The sequence below is a fragment of the Notolepis coatsorum genome (assembly GCF_963971535.1).
Source record: "Notolepis coatsorum genome assembly, chromosome: 17".
NCBI classification, from domain to species: Eukaryota; Metazoa; Chordata; class Actinopteri; order Aulopiformes; family Paralepididae; genus Notolepis; species Notolepis coatsorum.
The window spans coordinates 59,993,988-60,017,546 of NC_140181.1; the positions used below are offsets into that span (position 1 = coordinate 59,993,988).

Sequence of the window (23,559 nt, forward strand, 5' to 3'; positions counted from 1 at the left end):
AGCTAACAACACCGGCGGTCTTTTGTGAGACTAAACTATCCGCTCTTGGTGGTAAATTGTGTTGCTGATGGTTTTGTTTCATCAACAAAATGAGAGGCAGAACACAGTGAATGTATCAGTTTGTTTATTGCAGTTTCTTTCTTTGCTGAAAATAATATGTTCCGTTGGCAAAATGATCCAGTCCAGCTGTGCTTCTAAACAGGAAGTTTACTTCTTCTTCTTCAGTTAATTAATGGCAGATCGCGACCCAACAGGAAGTTTAGTGAGCGTACAGCCTTTTCTGATTGGTTGAAATGGCCTTCATGTCTGAACAACATCGCCGCCTACTGCTTTGGCATTGTATTACATTGTACTAAATATATCGGTTGCTGGGATCCCAGCTCTGCCGTGAGTACGCAGTTATACACGGTTGTCCACCTGTGTTCACCGTGTGGACGGAGTTTTATTTTTTCAAACTTCGGTCATATTAAATCCAAACGCTCGTGTGGACAGGGCCTGAGGCTCCCCCACCCCCTCCCTTTCCTCACTGTTTTCTCTGCCTCTGAGCTGGGTTAGCTTAGTTTAGTTACCGGTAGCAGCTAACTAGTTAGTTTTGGTGAGGATGCAAAGCGTGTAAGATTTTTTCATAGCACGCTGTACAGCCCTGATGTCTGCCTTAATTAAATATAAAACCACCAAACATTTACATTAGTGATGCACCGATGTATCACTTCCGTCCAAATCCCGTTGATTTTGTTGTCATAGTTCCCACTCCCTTCTGCTCCCGTTGACTTTTACTCCCGGTCCTGCCCAATCACGGGATTCAAAGTGAAATTGACTCCAATCCTGAAAAGATGTCATCCTCAGTCTAGTGTGTGTGTAGTGGGGGTGGGGGCAGGGGGCTGGTGGTATACCTGCCAAGAGGGGGATAGGGATATACTGAATGTCACGGTAAATGTGGAAAAACTGTGATTCTGCACACGTCCCGGGATATTTGCACATTCCCCGTCAGGTTGGTAAATGTGAAAGGAAAACACATCACAAGATCCTTTTATTTACCTCTGTGTACAAACTGTACATGTCATGGTGAGTGAGCTTTTAGTTTTAATTACCTCTGTGTACATGTCATGGTGAGTGAGCTTTTAGTTTTTGATGAATAATTGAATAGATTAGGGTGTCAACCACAAAATGTTCCCTGTATTTCAGTAAGTGATCTCTGTTTCAGGTAAGGGTTAGGTGTGTCTCCAGTAAGGGTTAAGGTCAGGGTTAAGATTAGGGGTAAGGTAAGGGTTAGTGTTAAGGTAAGGGTTAGGTGTGATGTCTCCAGTGAGGTAAGGGTTAAGGTCAAGGTTTGGTTTATGTGCAAACTGAAAACTGAAACAGATTAGGATATAAACCATGTGTTCACTGTATTAGAGCCTTATTAACAGATTATTGACCTCAAGAATCTCATATTTACCTTATCTGATGAGGGATGTGCATATCCTGGAAAATTTGCTAAATCAACATTTTCCCACAGTTACATATAGGCCTACACACATCCATACCCTGGAAATGGAAGCACACACACACACACCCCATTTTCAATTCATCAAAACATAACATCATATTCGTGTGTGTGTGTGTGTGTGTGTGTGTGTGTGTGTGTGTGTGTGTGTGTGTGTGTGTGTGTGTGTGTGTGTGTGTGTGTGTGTGTGTGTGTGTGTGTGTGTGTGTGTGTGTGTGTGTGTGTGTGTGTGTGTGTGTGTGTGTGTGTGTGTGTGTGTGTGTGTGTGTGTGTGTGTGTGTGTGTGTGTGTGAGTGTAAAAAGACATGGTTGGACATACTCCAACCCTTTGAATTACACCTGACTTCATCAATTCATCATGACCAGAGACAGCTTGTTTAATTATTCGGACATTAAGCAACAAAATCTCTTTCCTTACGTAGCACTGATGCACTTAAACACCAGACTCTACTGTGTAAAATGGCCTCTAAGTGCAGCAATTAAACGCTCCTGCTTCCCAGTAATATACTAATGGTGGGAAGGTTTGAAAAGCACAAACACATAGCAAGCTGTATGTAGAGTGTGGTGTTTCATTTAATTGCATTTCACTTATTCGTTTATTTGGAAGGGACAGCATTATATTAATGGACAATACATAAAATGCACTGTAAATACACAGGATTTAGCAAGGGATGCTAATTTTAATCCTCAGTCCCCAAACATAAATCAAATAAAATACAAAAACAGAGCAATATAAAAACATGTTAAAACAAAAGAACAATAATTTACAAATACATGGCTACAAAGCTAAAAGGACCAAGACCATAAAGGTCCTATATATGGTCACATGATTGGTGTTCTAGAAACAATTTTTTTTACTTTGAGTTTAAAAGTAGTAAAAGTTGGACATTCTGGAATAGTGGTAGGTAAACTGTTCCACACTCTGCACTGACAATACATTCTGACCCAAAGTGGTGTGTCGGCGTTGTTTGATGAACAAGAGGCTCGTGATGATGATGCCTTTACAATAATGGAGTGTGCCGTTGACTCAAGGGGACTTAGAGAGAGAGAGTGCGTGTGAATGTGCTTATGAAGCACAGAGCTGGTCACAGTATTTTATGGTTGTTGCCTGGCTCTCTGAAAAAAAGGAAATAGAGGTGTATCAGTGGCGCTGGAGTTCTAACAAAAGATTTTATTTCCAAGCAAATTTTCTACACTAAGTGTCCGCCATAGTCTCTATAGTACAAGGAATAGTGTCATATTTCCGATCTTTGGTATTAAATCTATCAGAATCGGACATATTTGATACGCAAAATGCTACGAACGGACAGGAATCGGTTGCAGAGACATTATATGAGCAATACACGTAACCCCTAATCGCTCCCGATGAGCAGGTTGGCAGCACCTCGCATGGTCGCCGTCGCCGTGCGAATGTGTGAGTGAATGGGTGAATGTGAGGAACAAAATTGTAAAGCGCTTTGGATAAAAGCTGCTATATAAAGATGCACCATTTACCATTTATACCACAGGATGACAGACACAGATGATAAGACGACACAATCTCTCATACTGTGGTGCACAGGGAGGGACAGCATGAAAAACAACAGGCAGAAGACCGTGAATCGTGCTCATTATGTACACACACACACACACACACACACACACACACACACACACACACACACACACACACACACACACACACACACACACACACACACACACACACGCATATTATACATACAAACATACGCAATATTGCCTACTGTATATAACATACACATAGGTTTTTAAGAGCAGTCACCATACAGTGTTAATTGTTTGTGTGTCAATTAGTCCTGTGTATTGTCATGTCAGAGTTTTGTTGTAATAAGGTCATGTACATTTGTTTATATTTCTGTTGTTTATTTTTGTCCAGCATGTGGTCTTTGTACTGCATGATTATGTACATTGTTTATTCTCTTTATTTTTCATTGTCTTTGCATGTTTTGTGTTCACATCAACCTGCAAAGGGACTACAGATGGAAATTACCTTATAGCTACAATCTGCCATGTTTACATATAAATGTTCATTAATGTGCATTGTCCCTATCTTTAAATAAATAAATAAATTGAATTGAATCTAGTATTGTGTTCATCAGGGGTGGCAGTGGTGCAGACCATGGAGAAAGGTGCAGCAGTTCATTAGTCTACTGTACCATGAGGCAGCTGCACTGTGTAGAATGGCTTGTGGTTGCAGAGCACCGACACATCTGTCCCTCATTGGCAGATCATCTTACTATGTAAACAGAGAACATAATATAGCCGTAACGTGGGAGGCGACCGCCACTCACTCACACTGACAGAGAGAAGTGTCGCAATCCTTTGTAAACCGACAGAAGACACTTTCATCATTTTAGTTCCGATTTTTTATTATTCTTTTATTATGTTTTTTGGTAGATTCTTTATTGGTTTTTACTACCGGGCAATCCGGTAGAGAGAGAGAGAGGAAGAATGGGAGACAGAGCAGGGGAAGACATTCGGCAAAGAACGCCGGGTCCGGGAATCGAACCCGGGTCGACGCAGCGCGTTACGTGGTTCGCCACTCGGGCGCCCCTTTTAGTTCAGATTTACAGTAGGTTGTGAAATCAATTGTAAAATAAAATTGATTAATACATAAAAGAAGTGACAAAATCGCCATTCATTTCGACTTGCTATCCCTGTCCATGAGATGTTCTGTTGACATAGCAATCTATTGGTGAAATAGGGCCATAATCCTGAGCTGCAAGAGGAATAATGTGCAAACCCAGATGTGGTACAGGCTGTACATAGCATCTAGTATGTATGTATATATGAATTCATCAGTGCGTAATGAACTGTCCTCCTGTGTCCGCTGTAGATGTAGCGTTATCAAGCAATCTGCTGTGCCACGACCCCGGCTCTCCGTCCCAAGGCTGCTGCTCAGATGGTACCATCCTACTAGGGGGGTTCGGTGGATCACTAAACGCTGGCCTCGCGGTCAGCAGTGTGGAATACCTGGGTCCTGAGGAGGAACACCCCCCGCCAGGTAGGACATTTTGACATTTCTCCCCCAAAGACGACTAATCAATGCACTTCTTTGAATATGCCTGCAACATAGTCTACAGATTCAGAGGGAGTGCATTTTGTACACACACATACATATATGTATATACAGTATATATATATATATATATATATATATATATATATATATATATATATATATATATATATATATATATATATATATATATATATATATATATATATATATATATATATATATATATATATATAACATATGACTTTGTTATACTCCTTTTGCAATCAACAATAAAATGCATAATCAGTAAATAAAATGGTACTGTAGTTGAAGTGTGCATGTTGTAGACAGACATGTACCATTAGAGGGCAGCAGATACTGTAAGATTGTCACTCATCACCCTGATCTGTAATCAGAGAGAGGCACAGAGGTCTGAGAATTGGACTTGAGTCTGACTCGGACTTTGAGACTCGTTGTCAATGACTTGAGACTTGACTTGCTTCTTTTTGCCACTACCAATGTGAGGTGTGTGTTGATGGAACCTCATTTTGTGTAGTGGTATAAAAGCTGCCTTTGGATGGGCATATAAGCATCAGTGTGTCTGATAGAAGTTCATCTTCAACTCATTTGTCTCAACTATTTCATAGTTTTATTTTAGGCTTGGGACAGATTTCTTTCAGGCCTAAATTGTATCTTAAACTTAGTTTCAGTTGAATATAATAACCTCAATTGTGGTGTATTGAATATATATATATATATATATATATATATATATATATATATATATATATATATATATATATATATATATATATATATATATATATATATATATATATATATATATATATGTATATGTAGCCTATACCTGATCCTCTGAATAGACTTGTTTCCCCCCAATTCCTTACAACATGCATCACAACGTCAAACATAGCTATTCCTTTCCCTTTTGCTACAATAGACACAAGACCCACGTGTTTAAAACCCGCTCTCACTGTTAATCACTGCGCTGCAGCAGCTGCCCTTCCTCAGGACTGCGAGCGGGTGGAGGACGGCATGCATCAGCCGGAGGAGGAGGCAGAGGAGGAGGCGCCCCCTGGTGGGGACCTACCTGAGCCCCTGCAGGAGGGAGGAGAGCAGACGGAGGAGAGGCAGGAGGAGGAGATGCCCCCAGGAACCTCTCCTCCTCAAGTACCTCCCAAAACGATGTCCCCGCTGAGCGGTGGAGACGGTGAGTGCAGCGGGGGAATGAAAGCCCAGTGTAGAAGCCAAAACCGACATGTTGGATATTGTATTGTTTGAGCCAATGGTGTTGTATTTTTGTTCGAACACTAGGGGCACACCACCTCTTAATTATAAGAGGCTCTGTAATTAGAGCAATGCTATGCACCTGCTAGGAGACACATTTTCCTACCTGAGTTACTGAAAGTCATGAAGCCACGGAGCAATAGAGACTACTGTTCTGTTCACTCATCATTTTCTTTTGGACAATAAACCCTGCAAACTACATCAGCTGCAGCCTGGACATTCAAACTCTGTCAAACATCCACAACTTTGTTACCCGAGTAGAAAACACTTAAAGGGGACATGCATTGCTATTCCTAGCACTATTTGGGCAACTTTACACAATTCCTGTGAGTCTATTGAACACATCTGTAAGCTTTTATTAAAAGAAATTCATTGTTTTATATTTCTAATCAAGTACTCAAAAGCCAAATTTTCTCACTTTGGATTTCAGGCTGTGTTGGCCTGGCTCCGCCCATAAGCACTGTGTAAATGAGTATGTGCTACTGCTGCTTCCCCGCGAGGTCCAGGTTGTGTGTAAATGAGTATGTGCTACTGCTGCTTCCTCGCGCGCGGTTTGTTTCCCCGACAGAAGCTCTTCTCTCTCTCTCTCTCCCTCTCTATCTCTCTCTCCCTCTCTCTCTCACTTGCTTGTTGTCTGCCTCGCTGTTTGAGGAAGTGTCGGGTTACACTATCTGCCTCGCTCTGTTTCTGCTGTCGCTGTCAACCATAGAGGGAGCGTTAGTTATGCAAATCAGTGCTATATTAACGTCAGCAGAACCGTCAAATGAGAACAGCTTAGTTGAGTGAGGGAGGATCTCGTGAACTCGAGACTAGACTGATGAGTCAATATGGTAATTAGAGACACAGACCCATTGATACTAGCCTGTATTACTATAAAACCATGCTAAACACAGAAAAAAGACATTTATAATGCATGTCCCCTTTAAGTAGGTGCATCGTGACGCTTGTCAAAATAATAGGGAATGACAAGCGGCCACTACACCCAGTTACGCACATGTTGAGTGAGAGGATGTGTTCTGAAGTCAGGCCAATGAAACCACAGACATGTATACCTACCTACACAATAATAACCTACTACACGTGATACTTACACAGCAGTATTTATGCTGTCAGGGAAACCCTTGTTTTTCTAAAAGGGTATGTTTTTCAGGAATCAAATGATGCCGTTTCTTCACTGACAAGTCTGAGCCGAATTAGATGCAGACAGACAGAAATGCAGACAGTAACACAAGATAGACAGAAAACCACACACACACACACACACACACACACACACACACACACACACACACACACACACACACACACACACACACACACACACACACACACACACACACACACACACACAATTGCGTGATTACAACCCTGTAATTACTCTGTGTGTATTGTGGTGACTAGTGCAGTGCCCGTTCTGAACAGGCCGATTGCTTGGCCCCTGGTATTGTTGCTGCTTGCAGCTTTCCCCGAGAACCGCTCATCCAATTAACTTCACACTCAACACTGCACTTTCTCAGCAATACACCTGCCAAATGTCAAGTCGATCGAATGAACGGTTCTCGAGAAAATCGAAGGATAGAAATACATACATACAGACAGACAACAGAGATTCCTTCCATTTTAGTTAGATTGAGTGCTCAAACATTCCTAAATTCTAATTGACCAACACCTTTGTATTTCGTCTATATCTCTCCATTTCAGATTCAGGCCTGGTGTCGCTGCCCACCCATCTGCTCAACTCCTACCTCCCCAAAGAGCCTCCTCTCAGAGCTCCCGACAGCCTCGGTCCCATGGTCCTGCCGCTCAGAGGACCCCTGTCCAACCCCTCAGGATCCCCCCACCTCGGCAATATGATGCATCCTCCCATGCCCCCTAGCTGCATCATGGAGGAACTGCAGAGGGCCTTCGCCTCCAAGAACAGGCAGGAGAGGTGAGCAGTCTCCCCATTCAAGCCGAATAGGAGAGTTTCCCTCTGTAAAAGTCAAACACCTGTACACACCCCCCCCCCCATGTCACTGGGGTCAAAGCGAATGGCTGGCTTTGATATCAAACGCTCACGCGTCCCATGTTCGTTCCCATGTTGAAATCGACCCAAACTCCAGATGTGCAGCTGTTAAACCTTCACCTCCATACTGACTCTCATGGCATTAACCCTCCGTGTGTGTGTGTGTGTGTGTGTGTGTGTGTGTGTGTGTGTGTGTGTGTGTGTGTGTGTGTGTGTCCCTGTGTCCCCTCAGTGTGCATGAAGGGCGTGAGCCGGCCTCACCCCCGCGGCCATGGCGCTCTGATGGACGGCTCTTTCGCTCCTGCAGCTCGGAGAACCAGCAGCCGTCCGCGTTGACGGGGGGCTGTGGAGGCGGAGGAGGAGGAGGAGGAGGGGCCGACTGGCCCAGGAAAGAGGCGGAGGAGAACAAGGAGAACATGCGGCTGGACCTGTGCTTCTCCAACACCTCAGGCCTCCCCACAGACCTGGACGACTGGAATGACTCAGTCATCTCTGGTGGGCACCAAAAACAAAACGAAGATTGTTGTGCTCGATTTTAAATCAGATTCAGTAACACTTTATTTGCCTAATATGATACATGCACTGGCATTTGTCTTAGTGACGTTGGTGTAAAGACAGAACAACTTGGTCACTTCCAAAGTACCACAGTAAGACGGACACTAATCGCACAAAGACAACAGCACTTCATCTGTAATAGCGACACAGGGACCACAAGACAAACAATAGACTGTGACTTATCATTATACACACATTACCTATCACTATACCTATACATTATACATGTAGCTTATATTATATATATATATGGTATATACAGCATTAGTGTACATGCTATCATAGCTCTGTATGTACGACTGTATATACCCATATTTATATGTAGATTTATATTATTATATTCACTGCATATATATCCATATGTCTGAATGTTCCTGCATATAACCCCTCTATATATTTACTTATACACCTGCATATGTATAACCCTTAGCTCTGTTAGATAGCATGTACAAATGCTGTATATACTATTTATATATATATTCATTCTCACCGCATATATAATATATATATATATATATCCACACCTGTCTGTACTTACCTGCACATAATCCTTTACTATATATATATCTGTACATATCCTACTCTTACTAGTTACGCAGCTGGCCAGTATGACTACTACCATACTGTCTTTATACCTGTATCACTGTACATATTATACTACAACTCTGTACATACATCTGATTAGCACTACACTCAGTAGTACTAATTTGTATATTTTTACCCAGTTTAATCACCTGTACATTGTATATTACTATTGCACTCTGGTTGGATGCCAAACTTATTTTCGTTGTACTGTATTTGAATCTAATCTAATATTATCCAAGCTACAGAAAGTCAGAGGGAAAAATATGTTTGGTTTATTGATCCTCACTATGTAAGAAAACTCTTTGATCATTCATCACACAAACACAAAAAAGACAAGAAAAAACACTGAAATGATAAAGGGAACAAGGCATACAAACAATATACATATCTGAGAATCCAGTCTGAAATCAGGAATACACAGAAACCGGTTACTAGGTCTGAAACCAAGCAAAGACCAAGATGAAACAGCCTGAAACAGCCTGGTCCACCTGCGTAGTATCATCACTGATGTCCTGTGTGTGTGTGTGTGTGTGTGTGTGTGTGTGTGTGTGTGTGTGTGTGTCTGTGTCTGTGTGTCTGTGTGTGTGTACCTGTGTGTGTGTACCTGTGTGTGTACCTGTGTGTGTGTGCGGGTACTTGTGTGTGTGTGCAGGCACACTTCCTCGCAGGCTAAGGAAGGAGCTGTTGACTGTCAAACTACGGAATCGTCCCAGCAAGCAGGAGCTGGAGGACAGGAATATCTTCCCAGCACGGAGCGACCAGGAACGCCTGGAAATCCGCCAGCAGATCGAGATGAAACTCGCCAAGTAAGCGATGACGTCTTCACTACGTCTTTCTTCCTGTGTCCCCGGGAAGCTGTTTACTTCATAACGTCATGTGTACAGTAGCAGATAATTACTTGATTTCTGATCGGCAAGTAATTTGAATGGATAAAATACAGTAGTGTTTAATATCCGATGTTGAAATCAAATCTTAATAGTACTAGTTATTTTTATGGATGCAGCGATATCACTTTTTCACTGCCAATATTCGGAGTATTAACCATACAGTATCGGCAGATACCAAGTACAGATCACATCCACTGCTTTTACTGAATAGTAGACATAGATAATCAATCTGGGGTCATTGGACAAAAATGTATAATATACAGTGCTGATACTACCCTGTACTGACCTGTTTTAGCCTGGTATCAGACCCTGTTTTACCCTGGTATCAAAGCAATACTGATACTCTGTTTTACCCTGGTATCAAAACCAATACTGATACCCTGTTCTAGCCTAGTATCAGACCAATACTGATACCTTGTTTTAGCCTGGTATCAGACCAATACTGATACCTTGTTTTAGCCTGGTATCAAACCAATACTGATACCCTGTTCTAGCCTGGTATCAGACTTTACTTTATTTGTTTATTTGGACGGGACAATGGGTAATTAATGAACACTGTGGAGTGTAAAAATTGCCGGATTTAGCACAAGGCTAATTTCCATCCGTTGTCCCCAGACATTAAAACAGGACTCATAAAAACAGTAAGAAATGTACAAATACATAAAAACAGGACACATAAAAACAGTAAAACATTTACAAATACATAGCAGCAATACACAAAAATACTAGTGGCTAGAGATATATCACATGTGGTCACATCACTGGTTGGTCTTCAGCCATTTTTTAAGTTGTCCTGGAAATGGTGAGACTGTTCCACGTTTGACTGCCTTTTATGGACAGGACGTTTTGGCCAAATGTGGTCAGTCTACGTTGGACCAATACTGATACCTTGTTTTAGCCTGGTATCAGACCAATACCGATACCCTGTTTTAACCTGGTATCAGACCAATATCAGACACTATACTAGCTGTATTGGTGTATCCCTTCTTATTTTAATTTCTTTTGGGCACTATGGTGACATATTTTTCCCCAAGGAGCACAGGAAAGTAAATATAACTGATAATGTCCATCTCTACTATCACTTCAAGTTACACATTTCCTTTTATTTCAGTGATGTGGAATGATTTGACCAGATGTTATTCACAGAGGCGGACAACAGAGTATTTGATGAAGGATAGAGTTTACTGACAGAATGACACGTTGCAACATGGAGAGACTTAGGCCATGTCCAGACAAAAAAGTTTTTGGTCGTTTTAGGCAAAGTATTTGTTCGTTTGCACCGTTCTGCCACACGGAACTGCGTTCTGGTAGCCTGAAGACGGTACTTTCTGATACCAGCTCCCAGAGTGCGCAATTCTGAAGACGCCTGAAGATGCCCCCCCCACTGTGTCACCATCTTTACAAGCGATACGTGTCTTCTCCTGAACCGATGCCCACCTCTCCCTTACCCGCATGTGCAAACTCAGCCAAACATCACCAACCACCGTCGACAACAGATTGACATCTCCCTTAACAGTGTTACAGAGCTTGATCAGGCTTTTACAGCTAAATGTACTTTTTCTGAAAACCCAAGTAGTAGCCAAGCATACTGTTCCATAGCATACCCCTTCGGTTGATCATGACATATCCTCTCTTACCTTGACGATTAAAAAGCCTCCATAATTTAGTAAATAGTATCCCCATGGCATGGTGTTGAGCTGTAGCCAGCAAGCTATGCTATCAATATTAGCTAAATAATTAGCGACACATAGCTGGCCTTTTTCTGAAAACCCAAGCACATATTGTTCCATAGCATACGCCTTCAGTTGATCATGACAAATCCTCTCTTACCTTGACGATTAAAAAGCCTCCATAATTTAGTAAATAAAGCTGTTGCCAGCCAGCTAGCATTGATGCTATTCAAAATACGGGAGCATGTCTATGTTCCTGGGGTCCTATGTTCCCCGGGTCCCATGTTCCCCGATTGATTGATTGAACATTTTAGACCACCAGCCCTGATTCCAAACTCTAACCTTAACCAACTTCGAAAGAGGGCCTAAGCTTAACCAGTTCGAAACAAGACATTAATAATTAATAAAATAATAAAAATTTATAAAATGTTCAATAAATTAATCAATCAACCGGGGAACATAGGACCCGGGGAACATAGGGATGATCCCCAAAATGCTATCCACATTAGCTAAATAGCTAACCAACTAAATACAATAGACAGTGGTATCCTGAGGTAACGTTAAACACAGACAACGTTTGCTAGTCGAAATGACTGGACACACACAGGGACAAGTTAAACATCAATAAATTAATTTATTCCAACAGGTAGTTTGAGCTGCATGTGAGCCGCGGTAAATTTGTGGCACACACTTATTATCTTGAGACGTTTTCGTTTTTACGGAAACCTTAAAACGAAACGATCAAAAATCTTTTTAGTCTGGACAAGGCCATAGGTTACAGCAATGGGCCTATAGCCTAGATCTCTGTATAATGGCAAGCTAACAATTGTTTAGTATAACAAGTATTTATACAGGAGCGTAGACAAAACAACATTAACATACATAATATGAATTATAGATATGATGTACAGGCAGGGGTGTAAAAAGTACCCAGAAATTATGCTTAAGTGAAAGTATGGGTACCGTCTCAAAATCGTACTCAAGTAAAAGTCAGAGTATCTGGCTAAAAACACACTTGAGTAAAAGTTAAAAAGTTTCTACTTTTAAATGTACTTCAGTACTAAAAAGTAAAAGTACAAACTTTCTATTCTTCTGATAGCAGGTGTTTTTAATCAAAGATCCCCACTTTCTAGTCTTGCACACGGTTAATTTTCCATTGATGGGGATTTGATTGGCTGTTTTTAAATAATGAGCGGCCGCAGGATTAATAACGTTAACGTTAGTTTGGCCAGAGGAACAAATATACTAATTAAAATGGTTGGACCTGCGAGATTTGTACTTTGTAGGTCCGCATTTTAAATGTAAGGAGTAAAAAGTATGTATTTTTTCTCTGAAATGTAATTGATATACAAACCTAATAATACTTGAGTAAAGTACAAATCCCCCAAAACGCAACAAAGTACAATTACTCGAGTACTTTACACCCCTGTGTACAGGGATATCTGGAATTATAGATATGATGTACAGAGATATCTGGATAATGATGTATACTTATGAGAAGGCTGTGTGTGCATGTGTGTACAAGTTGAAGGCTGTGTGTTGAGAGAGAGAGAGAGCACAAGACGGGGGTAGTGTGTGTAGATAGACAGGGAGTGAAGACTATATGTATGCAAGTGTGCATGTGTGTGTTGGAAAGAGAGAGAGAGAGAGAGAGTTAACAGGCAGTGAGGGCCAGCTGCACCGTCATTCTAGACTAGAAGAGAGAGAGGTAGCAGCGTGACTTTATTTTCAGGAAGATACACACTTGAGTAGCAGCGTGACTTTATTTTCAGGAAGATACACACGTTATATATGCCTATAATTGTGTACAGCACTTTGAGCTACATGACATGTATGAAAGGTGCTTTATAAATACTTACTTACTTACTTACTTACTTACTTGAGTAGCAGCGTGACTTTATTTTCAGGAAGATACACACTTGAGTGCTGGTGGCACTTAACACGTTCACTGCCCAAGCTTAATTCCTTTTTACCTCCTTGAATGCCCAGCACCACTTCAATGTTAACATTAATATCGCCTAATCTTTGTTTTAAATTATGTGTCTAATCTGCCCGTCGCTTATCAAAGACTAATTTTCAACATTGTCGTAGCAGATTGTTTTTTTATCGCTTCATTTAGTTTTCTAGCATTTTGAAAAGCACTCGTTTTCATGGAAAAATGAAGACATTCCATGATAATCGCCCTTTACTGGAATATTCTAGAACGTTGTCATTTTTCGGTCTATTTATGAATCGTTTTCAAATAAATGCTAGATTATCGATAGTATATGTGTACGCATACACGCTCTGGCTGCAAGCTGAAAATCGATTCTCCTATATCCTGACCGCTCGCACAGTGAAACAGCCATATCACATAATCACATAAAAGCTTATATCTCCGTGAAAACGAGTCTGATTATCCTAAGACTGGTAACATAGATTCCTTACCTGAGATCAGATGGTATCCAAATGGATTATTCCAATTCCTGATCGCCATCTTTTATTGATTCACCGTGTATACTGTAAAAACACATAATCCCCGCTGCTCTGAGGCTCACTAGTGGAGCTGATCGACCCCGGCTGCGTGAGTGAGAAGTAAAATGTGGAGTCAGGGATTTTTTTTCTCATTCATTTTCATTGAGTTCAATCCAAAAGGGTGAATTACCATCTGGGAGACGATAGGGGGCGCTTTTTTTTTCCCACATCTGAGCGCCTGGAGTGGCTGGATTTCCAACGGTAGACTCGGTTGATGAAATATGATTTCAGATCGCTAATAAAAAAAACGAGAAAATACGAGAATTGGGCAATCAAAGTGTTAAAGGACGTTGCTTTTACTTTGAGATGTTGGTAAATTCACACAGTGCAACAGTGGAAATTAATGGTATGGTAATGGTATAATCTTAATGGCTCTAGGTACACACCGGTCCCAGTCAACAGGAGTGGGTGGACAGTTTAGATTAGAGGTGAGGAGGAAAATCTGATCCGACTTTGATTTGTGTCGGATAATCTGCCATTGTTTTAGAACATTGTGTTTGGTCCTGATCCTGGAAAGCCAGTGTGTTGTTTTTGGAGAGGGATTTCACTCTCCAGCCTGGAGCTTAACCAGCTGATTTAACTAATCAAGGTACTGTATCACACAGGCTCATCCACACTTGGCGTGAGTGGGATGAGCTGTCAATCTAGTCGCAGTGGCCGACTGGAGCAAAACCCTGGAAGCCTTTTCTTTTTGCTACCAAGAGTGTGCATCATGAAGTGTTGAATGAATTCCTGAAATCCTTTTCTCTGGGGCAGGAAGTACTAGTAGGGCCAAAGGATTTAACAGAGATTTTATCGAAATCGCAATATGGCCTAGTTTCAAGTATTTAATTTTTTTGTCATATACAAACGTACACGTACCTCGCAGTGAAATGCTTTCCCTGTGCAACCGGCCCTTGGAATGTGCATGGCATCAAGTTAATAAAACGGTAGAGCAGTATCGCTCAGTAATCTAAAATCTAACACTCACACAATACCTATTTTATATATTTGATTTGGAAATAGTAGCGTGTCCAGGCACGAAACGGGATTTCTGGGATTAGACAGGATCACTCTAAAACTATATTCATATTCACCACGGTATAACACGCAAACGTATTGAAGAATTTTTTTTTTTCATATATTGAACGATAGATAGGTGATGTCAAATGGGCCATAATATTGTATCCATAGCTAATTAGCTATAATATAGAATATATATATATAGCCCTGCAAACACCGCCACTTATTCCTATCTTTTAGAGCGCTGGCGTGGTAGGAACAAATATGCTCTAGGCTTCCGGCGCTGATTGAGTTAAATAGAAATAATAAGAATAAAAGAAGATAAAAATAAGATGCAAAATCTTCAAATATAAATGGTAGATACCAGATCACATGGCCCTGGAATGACGTTTTTACATTTATTTTTAAGATAAGAGATTTATAAACAACTTTCAAGGTGAAAATGATGACAAACAAATAGTTTTTGGTGTGCTTTCCTTCCTGGTTATTAGTGTATCAAGTTGATAAGTCAACTGTGCTTGCTACAGTTGATAATGAGTAAGCTTTGACAGCTGTGTTCTTTAATGTTGCTATGGTTACAGGTTGGACAGCGGATGACTTTAGAACGGTGATTAAACTTGAGTTGAACTGCAGAGAGACAGAGTGCACACCGGAGGGCAAGACATTCCATCGCTTTCCATTGACTTTGTCTTGTGTGACAGTGCCTCCTTGTCATTTCAGTCAGCTAGAAAACAACAGAAAAATACCTCAAATATACTGTGTGGTGTGGGATGCACCGCCAACAGGGTAAAGAACACAGAACGTTAGGTTATAGCTATAACCAAGTTCTGTTAATTAGGGGTGACGCTTGGCATCACTCTGCACTATCTCGCGTACGTGCACGCGCACTGAATAAATTCCACAAATGTACCTTTAATACCAGTATTAGTCTGACCACACCCCTCATCAGCTTACCTTCATAAGCAGGTGTGTGGTCACCTGCTCTCCTCCTTCCCAAGCTTTCACCACAAGGTGAGGTCAAGGGCTGCAGCGGCCGTCGGATGCCAAGCGTCACCCCTAATTAACAGAACTTGGTTATAGCTATAACCTAACGTTCTGTTCCATTAGGGGCTCTGCTTGGCATCACTCTGCACAAAGGGAGGCCAAGCGGAGCCACTGGCCGACAAATACACCCCGCTGAAGGCCCCCCACAACCAACAGAACAGGGAGGGCCGAGCCCCCCCGACCCCCCCTAATGGAGGGCACCCTCCCTATTAGAGGTTAACCGAGAGGGCGACGGACCCGACCGCGCGAAGAGGCACTCAAGCAACTCAACGCACAGGGTGAGCAGACCGTGGCTTGACCCCACGACTACACCCACGCACAACCCGCATGCCACCCGGGAACGAACGTAGGGAACAACCTCGTTACTGCCCCCAGAATCACGGGATCAAGGGCAAACCCAACCCCGTGGCAAGGCCGTAGCAGCGGAGTGCGAAGGAAGACCCAGACCCACCAAAAGGACTGGACTCCCTGGAATGGGGGCCCGGAGAAGTCCATGATGCCAGTTTGGTTTCCAACAGGGCTATCCCGGGCCTACGGGTCAACGAAACATTACCCCGGACCGGGCCCGGTGATACGGGGAGCACAGGGTCCCCCGAGGAGGCTAAAACCACCCCAACAGGCCACTCTGTGCCAAGCGCAAGAGAAGAGCGTAAAAAATGGAAGACCAGCCCCAGCACCCCGCACTCGGTATTCCCAGGAGGTCACCCAACCAAGTACCAACCAAGACCAACCTGCACAGCGGCCGAGATCCGACGAGATCGGGCGCGTACAGGTTGGCACGGCCGTAAGCCATTACGACAGTGCAGAATACAACGCACCCAACAAGGGTTCCATAACGCTCAACCCTGTGACACCCGGACCAACCTAGCATTTTTTCCCCCTGAAAAAAAACCCAAGTCCCTCAGGGTACCAGAACAGCAGATCTGCATCCCCGGCGGACAACGGGTGTAACTGATCTGGACCAGCGCGACCAGAACCAGTCCCGTGCCCTAACCACGCCGACCTGCCAACCCCAGGAGAAGGGGCAGATATGCGTGTTGATCCTAAAACATAAAAAGAAGGCGCCACCCAGACGTTTCGGTACGAACCGCGCCCGGTGGCCCACCCCTAGGGCGTGAGACCCTTCCCCATATGTCCAGACCCATTCCGTTATCATCCCCTGACATGAACGGGAACCCATCAACAACCACACAGGGTGTCGGAAGAGGGAAAACCCCCATCCCAATTGCTTCATAAAAACGCTGTTTCAACCCCAAGCAATCAAGGCGCGCCAGTCAGCCAATGCCCCAAAAGAACATCCTGAGCTAGCACTATGTGTGCGTTTTGACATACCCACATCAACAATAGGCCGTTTAGACCACCTTATTGAATCCCCAAGACGCCCAGGGGAACGACAAGAGGGGCGAGATGCAATCAACTCCATGAATGAATGAATGAAAACCTTTACCCAACAGACTGCAGAAAGGGTACAACCCAGTACGGCAATACACACAATTGGTTAAGGGGAGGCAGACCTGAGAAAGACGTTAGTCTTGTTTCCATCAGGGACCCTCATTTCCAATCCACATAGACACATCCAACTCTTTATAATAATAAAGAAAAAGCATCACCCGTATGACCCAACTGCACAGCTGGGAGTAAAAAACCTGTTTTCACATGATTTTAATCCAGTCACTCTTTTTAATCAGAGTGTAAGACCAGACCCTCCCAGAAACACCTTCCCACATGAGTTCATAGCCATGAAAAAGATATGCCAACTGTGAGTCACGTGACCAACCGACTCAAGTTTACACATAAATCGGGCGCAGCAGAACTGTGAGCCCTACGCCCTAACTCGACACCTTTAAGACACCAACTCATGGAAGGCGTCGCTATAGCAACACCGCTACAACGGGCGGGGAAACCTGCCGGCTCCTGTCATGTAATAGGAGTCGGTAGAATAACCCTCCCCCCCCCCCCCCGCCAAGACGTCCCACCGGCTTGGCCCTGACTGGCTCAGCAGAAGAGATAAAAAATCCCCTAAACCAATCAAGTGGGAAAAGGAGGGGTTTATTCGACACCCCCTCCCGAAAAAACACCCTTCATCCCTACACACAGAAAAACAACCGTAGCCATCTTGAAAACCTCCGGTAGAAAGCAATGCATAGCATAAGCTAATACAATGCCCGCTACCCACAAAAATGTGAACAGGTTTTACAACAAAACACAAGTCGCCTGTGTGTGAATCCTACACCCGTTGACTATGTCGTACATAGGAAAAAAACGCTGATCGAGAGTAAACGGCTAGGCCGTGAAATGTGTGTGTACGAGTATTACTGCAACTAAACAACACAGCATTGTGAGACACATATACTTAGTTCAAGCAATGGAATAACACCAGTTTCTACCTGCATGTGGAGCATCAAGCTAATAGAACCTATTACTGAGTGTACGTTGCAGACCTTGCTTAACCTCGTAACACAACACGACTCATCCCACAACGTAAAAGGGCAGATTCATATATACACAACCCCACCATATGAATTGTTTGAAGAAACACACAGTTTGTTCGGCCAAAACACAGTCCCCCTCACATCGGGGAACTTTTTTATTAAACTACATAAAGTGTTCTAAGGCACAAAATCATAGAGGGGCCGGGGAGGGTGTAGAGGAGAGGGGACACAGAGGGGAAAAGTCACTCAACGGCGTCTGCCACCTCGCGCCGCTCGAGTCTTGCCACCCCGAGGAGCCCCGGAGGGACGGTAGGTTACTGTCTGCTGGACACAACGTTCCCTACTGTCTCCTCCGGTCGTGGATGGGCCGGCGGTGGCAGAAGCACCGTTTCGTCCCCTGGCCCTCTTGGCAGGGCCAGCAGCGGCGGCAGAGGCAGTGGTAGCGGCGACGGAGACAGCTCGACGTCGCGGAAGCCTTCTGACTCCACCGGCAAGGACGGGAGGCGGAAAATGGGGTTGGAGAATGGACCTCTCCTCTGCCATCTCTCTGCATGTTGAGGTCATCAACCGCAGGGCCTTCCCGAATAGGCCAGCGTCGGAGAGGGCGGCCGTCAGAAGAGGAGCTCTCTTCTTCTCTGGCACACGGGCCTGCTCCAGCCAAAGGTGACGCTGGCCCAGGGTGGCCAGGGCGCGCACTTTCCCCATGGCTATGGCCAGCACCTGGGAAAGGTGCAGGACAGCTCCCGCAGCCTGGGTGATCTGATCGCATTTCACCTCGTTCAGATCCGTGCCGCCCGTCATTATCCCCGATACAAATCTAGCCAGGTGGGCGATGTTAGACACCGCAGCCAGCGATTGTGTACCAGCGATAAATGACTGGTCACCCCAATAAGCCAATCGCCTAGCCGATTTCCCCTGGAGGACCGGCTTGCATAGGGGTTCCCACACCATATCCGGACAGAGGAGCGCGGCCATCGGACTGTCAAGCCGAGGCACGCCCTCCCCCATACCTTTGACTAACCCCGACACCCGCGTAACTGGTACGTAGGCGGGAGTTAGTCCCATGATGTTGGACACTGCCTGACCCCGACGAACATAGGCCCCCATCGAAGGGAAAAATGGGTAGACAACGTCCACCCCTCTCACTGGGGGACGCTGCCAGGGATGGCCTATGAGGTCATCAGGGACAGGTGCAGGCAATGGCAGCGGCAGCGGCACGCCGTTTGCGGCGGCGGCTACCGCCATGAGCTCGGGAAACAAGGCCCGCAGTTCCCCCTGCGAACCTTCCTCCACCGACCCCGCATCCCTCACATGCAGCAGGCTGCGACTGGTCAAGGAGCCACAGTCTGATGTGGCCGACAGTAGGGCATCCTGCTGATGAGGCCAAGGTGGTTCCTCGACATCCTCGAACAGGGCGCCCCATGGAGCCATTTCCCCCCCCTCCGGTGTCTCCTGAGGAGGGATACTCTCCTCCACGGGGCCATCATACAAAAACCCGTCCGCCTCGTCCATGAAGTCCTCAGTCTCCATTGGAAATCCAGAGCCGGACGCATCTTCGCTGGTCTCCAGCAGTTCCCCAAACCCAGGCCGTTCGCGCCTGCACGCTACCATCTTGCGACGTGAACGGGCAGACGCGATCGCAAATCCTCTGGCTCCAAGACAACCCCCCGTTCACCAACGGGCGATTCCCCGGAACCAGAGTCGAGATCAGGCCATCGCCGGAGCGACGGCACCGACTCCTCGGCTCTTCGGTGAGGCAAACTATCCACCGGCAGCCTCCCAGGCTGGGTCGGCAACCACGAAAGTGGCAACAGCCCAGCACCAAGGCGCACGACGGAGGCGGGAATGGAGAACCGCTGGTGAAGAGTAGGTCTAGCGGGTCTACTCTCCACGGAATACATTATGACCCAACCTTTTCTTGTACAACAGATGTGAGAGAAGAAAAAATTAAGCACAATGTAAACCCGTCACAACTCTTTTCAACTAACAACACGTCAAGTGGGGTACTACCAGGCACTTCCTTGTGGTGAAAGCGAGAAGGAGGAGAGCAGGTGACCACACACCTGCTTATGAAGGTAAGCTGATGAGGGGTGTGGTCAGACTAATACTGGTATTAAAGGTACATTTGTGGAATTTATTCAGTGCGCGTGCACGTACGCGAGATAGTGCAGAGTGATGCCAAGCAGAGCCCCTAATGGAACAGAACTACATTTCATAAGCTTCTGAAGAACTGAGCCGAAGGGAAAAGTGGATCTACTGTAGGCAATAAGATGTGAGGCGTCAGCAGCAAGAATGGGAAAACTGTGGGACCCTGACACTCAGTATCCTCTATATCAATGTGTGCAGTAAGTCATGGTAAGCATTAAAATATATATCAGAAAGCTATATCCTACAGTATTATGTTTGCAAGTTTCTTAGTTAACTAGCTTGCTAACACATAACTAACATTAGCTTGCCAACAGCTAACTTGCCCCATCGTCATTTTAGTTCAAATTTTTTTTGCCATAAACACTACTGTTCCTCCCTCCTGTGGTGTGTCTAACCTGGATATATTGACAGTAAATGTAAGGGATAATGTATAGCTAAGAGGTCATTGTCGCAAAATAATTGACCGACACAGAGTTTAGAACACAGAGGCGCAGCCGAGGTGTTTTAAACGTCAGTGAAGGTCAATTATTTTGCGACAATGACCGAGTATAGGCTATACATTATCCCGCTTATTACATGGCTAACTTACTAACAATATACCTAATTCATCGACAAGACGAGATCAAATGCAGACGCAGTTGTTCTGTGGCTCTGTCAGCCCAAATAAAGTGATTATTATTATCGGCAGCCGGCAGGTCTGTGGTCTGATTGCATGACTGAGTGCAGCTGTGCATATGCTGAGGACGCCTGATGCGTCTATACTTTCTGTAGCCGCATTTCTGGCAGACATTCTCTGATTGGCACTGACTGACGCTCTCTGATTGGCCACTGACATGTTTGCCCAATAGCGTGACGAGCTGTGTCTTTGCCCATTTCCGCGTCGAACAGCCTGCAAACTACCTGGCGTTCTATCGCCATGCTCTAAGACAAACTCTAACCTTAACCAAGTTCGAAAGAGTGCCTAAGCTTAACCATCGAAAGAACTTGCCGTCACGCTCTAAGACAAACTCTAACCTTAACCAACTTCGAAGAGTGCCTAAGCCTAACCAGTGTAGAAACTGACGTCGGCCAATCAGAGAACGTCTGCCAGAAATGCGGCTACGGAAAGTATAGATGCAGCACGCGTACAGTGTGTGTAGTGGGCTTGATTGGTCCAGCTGCGCACAGCGGTCATTATTGTTCGGCAGAGGTCCGTTATCGAGTAATATCGGACCTCTGACGAGCGCTATTGACCAATCACAAGCAAGCATTTCGGCGAATGTGTAAACGCCATGTAATAATGTTTGTTAATATACCTTGCTCTCTGGTAGACACAGGGTGCTACAATGATCCTTTGACATGCTGATATTTCATGTTTTTAACTAACAGGCATTTTGTTAGGTCTCAATAAAAACAAAACTTTACTTTGGATTCGTTCAACATGATGGCAGCCCTAATTCTAGTATTGGTATATATCCTATACTGTATATGGGTGTTTTGAAAAATTCTGACATTGTGGATAAAGCCAGTGTGAGAACCAGGATGTGAGAACGAACTGGAGATGAGGAAAAGGAGGAAGAAATGGAGAGAAGATACCTTCGCCTTCTGTGTTAATAACATTATACAGAAAAAAAGGTTCAAAACCCCAGAGGACATGACACACAGTTGAGTAGGTGGTCCTTAACACTTTCCGTGCCACGGGTCCGGTGCCCCGGAACCCTGTTGCGTGCCACCACCCACTTCAATGATAGAGCTCTAATATTTGCGAACGCATAAACTATATCTTAAATTATGGCTATGTGTATAATATGGCCGTCGCTTATCAATGACTTGTTTGCAGTCAACATTGTCAAAACGGATTTTTTTTTTTTAATCGGTTAATTTCCGTTTTATACCATTTTGAAAAACGCTCGTTTTATGAAAGTTCCAGAAAATTTCAGAATATTCTGTGATAATCGCCCTTTACTGGAATACACAAAAAACGTTGTAATTTTTCGGCCTATTTATGAATAGTTTTCAAATAAACGCTAGATTATCGATAGTATATGTGTACTTATGCACGCTATAGAAGCGGGCTGAAAAATCGATTATCCATTTCCTGATCAGCACACACACACGCACACACACATAGGGCCCACGTTGATATATAGGTGAAAAAAGCTCTGATTATCCCAAGACTGGTAAAATAGATTCCTTACCTCAGATCAGATGTTCTCCAAAAATCGCGTTTATTGATCCAACGCTGGGTACTGTAAACACACATTCTTCGCTGTTCTGCGGCTCGGCAATGACTTCGATCGTCTCGGGTTACATGCAGTGTTGCGATGCTCATATCAACACTGGTTGCACGCACGCTAATGACGCCACGTGCACGCCATCAGTCGAGTGCAACGCATTCCTGTGTGCACGCGCGTGCACATCCGTGCACGGAGTGCAACCTCGTCCCATGAGCAACGCATCACTGGTTACATGTCTGACAAGTAAAATGTGGAAGCAGGATTTTTTTCTCCATGCTTTTCATTCAATCCAATCCAAAGGGGTGCAGTACCATCCGGAGAGACGATAGGGGCGGTATTTTCCCAATGGAGCTCAGACAGAGTCCCAGTGGTAACGTGAGGCTAGATTGATGAAATATGAATGGAAATCGCTAATAAAAAAATATATATATCAAAAACGAGATCTCTCGTCTCGTTGGCACTGAACGGTTGGCATGAACTAACAAGAAATCTCGTCGTTGGCACTCAAAGTGTTAAAGTGGCCCAGGACACATTTGCGTACACACTGCTAACAGCTAACAGAATGTAGCCATCGCCAAATGTGCTTTGAGCGATCGGATCTCAATGCATTTCGGATTAGTTCCCACCTGTACTTAGAGCTGTCCACTTGTGATCGGATCACCCAGATCGGATCTTAATGCCAGTT

General features: G+C 44.2%; 1 protein-coding gene across 1 annotated transcript in view; it reads left to right on the forward strand.

Moving 5' to 3' along the window:
* Positions 1-23,559, forward strand: part of phactr3a (phosphatase and actin regulator 3a) — a gene marked incomplete at its 5' end in the record, with an annotated part of 121,021 nt that overhangs the window by 75,030 nt on the left and 22,432 nt on the right. The window contains 5 exons of the mRNA XM_084333650.1: positions 4,344-4,511; positions 5,524-5,739; positions 7,518-7,746; positions 8,054-8,316; positions 9,614-9,767. Coding sequence (XP_084189776.1) covers positions 4,344-4,511; positions 5,524-5,739; positions 7,518-7,746; positions 8,054-8,316; positions 9,614-9,767 — 1,030 coding nt within the window. The remainder of the gene's footprint in view (positions 1-4,343; positions 4,512-5,523; positions 5,740-7,517; positions 7,747-8,053; positions 8,317-9,613; positions 9,768-23,559) is intronic.